The 6,000-nt window shown below is 24.3% G+C and overlaps 1 protein-coding gene across 2 annotated transcripts; it reads left to right on the top strand.

Moving 5' to 3' along the window:
* Positions 1–4,221: 4,221 nt before the first annotated feature.
* Positions 4,222–5,464, top strand: LOC107612239 (uncharacterized). Of its 2 annotated transcripts, none has more exons than XM_016314041.3 (2): positions 4,222–4,707; positions 4,853–5,464. In XM_016314041.3, the coding sequence occupies exons 1-2, from the start codon at positions 4,504–4,506 to the stop codon at positions 5,219–5,221; spliced, it is 573 nt and encodes a 190-aa protein (XP_016169527.1). In that variant the 5' UTR covers positions 4,222–4,503; the 3' UTR covers positions 5,222–5,464. The 2 variants fall into 2 exon arrangements, with proteins under 2 accessions (XP_016169527.1, XP_016169526.1); XM_016314040.3 differs by having other exon boundaries at positions 4,222–4,743.
* The last annotated feature ends 536 nt before the right edge of the window (positions 5,465–6,000 follow it).

Below are 6,000 nucleotides of genomic sequence, written 5' to 3'. Positions count from 1 at the left end.
TTATTTTTATATTAAAATAAGTATTATTTTCGAATTTTAATAATTTATTAATTAATTTATATCTATTATACTATTATATACTACAAGTATTTATTGAAAAATAATATTAATAGATATTATATAATTATGAAAAAAATAATAAGTGAGTTTATAATTACTGTTAAATAAAAATATAATTAATTTAGAAATGAGTGAACTTATAATTAAAATTAAAATAAATTAAGTAAAAGTAAATTATTTAATGAATGATATTAATATGTATTTTAATTTGCATATATATTAGTAATAGACAAGCTAGCCTGGTGGAAGTAGCTACCTTTTATTTTCTGGAGGGGTGGGGGTGCTGATTCATTTTGAGGAAATTTTAAATTGTTTCGGTTCGGTCGAACCGGTTGCTACCGAATTTGACCGATTTTTACCGGTTCTTTGCAGGTTTGACCAGTTCGTACCGGTTCTTAACCTTGTGCGGTCCAATCATCGGACCGAACCGGTATAGGATCCGATTCACCAGTTTTTCGGTCGAACCGACCGATCCGGTCCAGTTCTGCTAACAGTGTTTTTTTCTATAATTTATTGTATATATGTATCACAATATATCTTAATAGTATTTTGTATATTACTTTAGCATTAAATAATAATACATCCCAACTAAGATTTACTTTTACCTTTTATTGGTTTTGAAAATTTTATTTTTATAATAAACGTCCATATCAATATAAATAGAAAAAAAATAAGAAAAGAGTGATAATAAAATGAAAAATAAATAACTATAATAATATAATAAAAGAGTACGAAACAATATATATGAGATAATACGAACAAACTGTTCTTATGATAGTAGAAATAATGATAACTACATATGGGTTATTTTGGACTGCTCTTATGATGATAGAAATAATGATAACTGTATCGGTTATTTTGGGATTATAAAGATAGGAGTAAAATGAAAAAAAATAATTGAATATCAAACTCTTATATCTCTTTTAATTTATCGGGTAACCAATGAAATAAAATATTACTATTTACAATATAAATTAAATTAAAATATTTAACATGTAACCTTATAGTAGAAAAAAATAGTTATTATGACAAAAATTAAAATTGTCAATGGTACAATAGCACTATTTCAATCCAACTTTTTGAAAAAAAAAATCGAATCTAAATTTATTAGGTATTAAATAAAAAAAATAAAATATTATTAACACTATAAATTAAATAAAAAATACCAATACTTTTAGAATTAAAAAAATTAGATTTTTAAAAATAAATAAATAAATATTTAATACCACAACTACTATTGTAAGGAGAGTGATTTCACATAGAAAAAATTAGATTTTTAAAAATAAATAAATAAATATTTAATACCACAACTACTATTGTAAGGAGAGTGATTTCACATAGTTTACAGAGCATAACTCACTTCAAAATTTTAGTGTCCAAATTTAAGTTTTAATATTATCTTTTATGATAGAACTTCTTCGTTACATTACATAAAGAAACCACTTCGAGAACAACAACTCATCTTCTCTATATCATTTTCATCTCTATTTCAATAACAGTTATAAAAAAATCATATGTAAATTCTTCTTCAATTTTTTTACTCTATTAATATACCTATTAATTTGTTTCATTTTTTTTTTCAATTTTTCTTACTTCTATTTCCAATTTAGAATGCATTTCTTTATATGGAACAATTATTATTAGAATAAAAAAATAGTTATTATGACAAAAATAAAAAAATACTAAATAGAAAATAGTAGAAAAAAATAGTTATTATGATAGAAATCAAAATTGTCAATCATGCAATTGGACTATTTCAATTGGAAAAGAATAAAAGAAAATCCGAATCTAAATTTATTAGATATTAAACAAAATAAAATTACATAAAACGTTATTATTTACCGTATAAATTAAATAAAAAATTATCAATATTTTTAAATAAATATTTTATATAATAACTGCTAAGCAGAACTTACTAAATAGAAAAAAAGAATTGAACATCAAACTCTCATATTTTTTTTGTATATTGTTATTTTATTATAGTATAAATAATAATTTTGGAATTATTTAAATATTTTAATATAAATTATTTAATATTGTCAGAGCTAAAAAAATTAAGAGATAAAATTAATATTTCTTTTGAGAATGATTCTTTTTAAAAAATTAGAGTACATTAAAATAGTTAGTACCATAATAAAAAATAATTTAAAAAATAAAATTAACAAACTAATGGAATATATATACACAATTAACCAATGTTATCATCATTCAGTATATTATTTGGACCAATTCTAATACTTGAATATTTAAAAATAAATTTTTAATATATAAATAATATTTTTTGAATTATGTAAATCTTTTAATATAAATGATTTAATATTGGTTGGACAAAAAAAATTAAAAAATAAGATTAATATTTCTTTTAAGAATGACTTTTATCAAAATTATAAATACATAATAAAAATTTAGAGTACATTAAAATAGTACCATAATAAAAAAAATTAAAATATTAAATTAATAGTGTAAATTTTTTAAGTGAACAATTAACAATCATAATACACTGTATTATAGATATATGTAATATAGTATATTAGAAATAATTGAAAGTTTATTAAGTATGAATTAAAGTTTTTAAAAAATGATCATTTATACACTAATATTATCACCATTCTATCTATTACTTAGATTTAGACCAATTTTATTATTATTATTATTATTATTATTATTATTATTATTATTATTATTATTATAACAATCATAATACACTGTATTATAGATATATGTAACATAGTATATTAGAAATAATTGAAAGTTTATTAAGTATGAATTAAAGCTTTTAAAAAATGATAATTTATACACTAACATTATCACCGTTCTATCTATTACTTGGATTTAGACCAATTTTATTATTATTATTATTATTATTATTATTATTATTATTATTATTATTATTATTATTAGTATCTGAATGTTTAAAAGCAAATCTAATATTGGCATGAGATTAATGTATTTTTAAAATCTATTAATGTATTCAATAATATTAATAAGAGATGAAATCCGAAGAGAAAAATGGGTAAGAGGTGAAAGATAACAAGTGAAAGTTATGTGGAGTAATGAGAGTTTTTTCAGATATGAATAACTGACATTAAGTGGAGAAGTTAATTAGAAAGGATAATACTAGAAAGAAATCTTGGACACCAAATCTATGTATTGCCATTATATATTGTTATAGATAAAGAAAAAAAATATTATTTTTAAATAGCAAGTATAAAAATTAATTATTTCTATTTGTATAACAAACTTAACAGTTAACACCTAATTAAATATAAAAGTATACACGTTAAATTGTTTTAAATTTTAGATAGCGAATGTTAAAATTAATTATTAATAAAAAATTAGACTTTTTATATAAAAATAATAACTAAAAATCTTATTATTTGATTTTTTATCTACAGATACTTTGATCTTCTTAGCCATAAATTTTTGTCAATCTACGAATTTTTTTGTAAAAGTAATTTAATTTTATAAATCTTTTGTGCCACATGCATAATCTATACTGTCAGAATAAAAATGGACCGTAATTTTAAAAAATTTATATTTCCGTAATAATAAAAATACTAGTTCTAATAACTCTTAATTTCAGTTATTTCAATTTGTCCATTTCTGTTTAGAGGGATATATTTTGTTAATAAAATTATTTAAAAATAAAAATATTTGGTAACAAAAAATTATTAACTAAAAAACTACTAAAATTTATTATTTTTTATTTTTTTAATGTATCTTACAATAAATCAATTTAAATTAGTTTTTTTGTTTTTCTAGTATTACGGGAAATAAATCTCTTATCCATATATACCTTAGCTTTATGCACACCTTGCATTAACTTCAGGTACCTCCCCTCTGAGAGTTAGATAGGTTCATCCTTTATTATTTACACTTAATCTTTTAAAATGGTGTATTTATCCATCACGGGTGGCCCCAAAGTTGCATTGCCTTTTTTTCTTTTTCCCTTTGCCCCCACTACACTTTTAAGTTTTAACCCACACTCACAAAGTTTGAAACTAATTAGTAGACTTTGATACACAGATATCATAAGATAAATAGAGATATAATATCATCATCGGCGTCTTCTTTTTTTTTTTAATCTTTATCTCAGTGTTATCAAATTAAATATCTCTGCATATTTCTATATTTATATATTTCATTAAAGTCACACATGCATGCCAATTGCCAACCTTATAAGAGTGCTTAGTCTCAAGTGTTTGTACTTTTTGTTCACTTCACCAAATGAGACATAATTTGCAGGCCTTCTCACAGTTTTCATCTCCACAAAATGCCTCACATTAAATACAAAACCGTACCTCTTCCTCTTTCTTTTCGTCCTTCAATTCCTCCCCCTTTTTAATTATATATAACTCCATTTCTAACTCTTGTATGTAACCCTTGTCATCTCCATTATACTCTCTTAGCTTCTAAGCTTGTCTTGCACAACAATAAATAAACATGAAGAAGAAAGGCTCAAAGAACAAGTTCTTTACCTGTATCCGCCCCGTTGTGGACATTGATTCCATGCTAGAGCCTAAAACCACCGTCGTCGATCGCTCGTCTAGTCGTCGTTTTTCGTGTGTCCCCGCCATTTCAGAGAAGCATGAAGAGGATTGGATTAATGTTACTCAGTCAAACCCTCCAAAACGAAAGCTTGCTAAGGTGATTAAAGCTGTGCTGCTCTTTGAAACACTATTGGTTAGTCTAAGCTCCTTAGATAATTTTCATTCCTACTATTCTTAACAATAAAAAAAAATGCAGTTTATCTTGAATAATTGATATTATATATATATATATATCCTTGCAGAACAAAAGGGCTCAACACAAAAATCATTTTGGATCATCAAAGGGATGCTTTCCGGTTTACTCATCATCAAGTTCATCACCAAGTAGTTCTACGGACACCAAAACGAAGAAGGCTCTTGAATTGTGCTCCCCTGTATCAAAATCAAAGGACACATCCAAGCACGTTAATCCCAACAACAAAGATCATCAATTATTGGAGAGTTACAAAACGTTCCGGTGCATTATTGGAGTGTTGTTGTTTCTCATAAGCTTGTCAATTACGATCATATGGGGCAAGTTCAAAGGCATAGTTTTGACATCAATATGGCTATACTTTATCTCTCTTTTGATAACATGCTTTAGAAGAAGGACCACTAAAATTATGGTTTAGGCCTTAGGGGCTTCTCTTTTTTGTGCTTGTTGAGATTTCTTCACCGTGCTTCCTATAAAATAATAAAGGTTTCTTTAGGCATAAGGGGGGCACAATACAAAGAAACACAAGTTTCTTGCCTTAATATGTCTCTTTTCACTTTTAGGAAGTAGCTCACCCTCCTGTTCATATTTATTTCCCCTGCTCCGATCCTTCTTCTACCTTTTCTCTTTGCCCCCATATATACATATCTAATTAATGCAAGTTATAAAATGTACTTGTTAGTTTTAGCTTTTACTTTTATTTATTACTTTATCTGTTTAGGATTAGTTTTCGTATATATACATCATTGAATTAACAAAAATACTATTCGTACACTAAAATTAATTACTAAAATCAGTCACTAACATATTTGTATATAAATATATGTGTGGTTTAATTTATTTTTAATGTATATTTATATTTCAACATATATTTTATACGAATGACTGTTTTTAGTGACTTATTTTTGTGTATACGTAACATATTCTTTGAATTAATATATCTAAATGTACAAAAAAGGCCTTAAAATGTGATAACAATGGATAATAAACAAAAAGTGTAACCTCACTACTCACTTGTCATTCCTAGACATTGCAATGGAATAATGGCTCATGCCATAGCTAGGACTATTAGATATCATATGATAGTGTGGGAAGATGGAATAAAAATGATTATATATAGTGATTTTAGAACTCTAATATCTGTATTTGAATTTTTTATGTGATTGAATTTTATTTTTCTAATCCTAGTAACTTGAT

Source organism: Arachis ipaensis, chromosome B8, assembly GCF_059453495.1.
Source record: "Arachis ipaensis isolate K30076 ecotype BB chromosome B8, ASM5945349v1, whole genome shotgun sequence".
NCBI lineage: Eukaryota > Viridiplantae > Streptophyta > Magnoliopsida > Fabales > Fabaceae > Arachis > Arachis ipaensis.
Note: the sequence above shows the minus strand (reverse complement) of the source record. Positions and strands in the feature narration are given on the sequence as shown.

Coding starts and splice junctions, on each gene's coding strand:
- LOC107612239 (XM_016314040.3), top strand. CDS start 4,504: ATGAAGAAGAAAGGCTCAAAGAACAAGTTCTTTACCTGTATCCGCCCC. Junction 4,744..4,852: donor TGCTCTTTGAAACACTATTG/GTTAGTCTAAGC, acceptor ATATCCTTGCAG/AACAAAAGGGCTCAACACAA.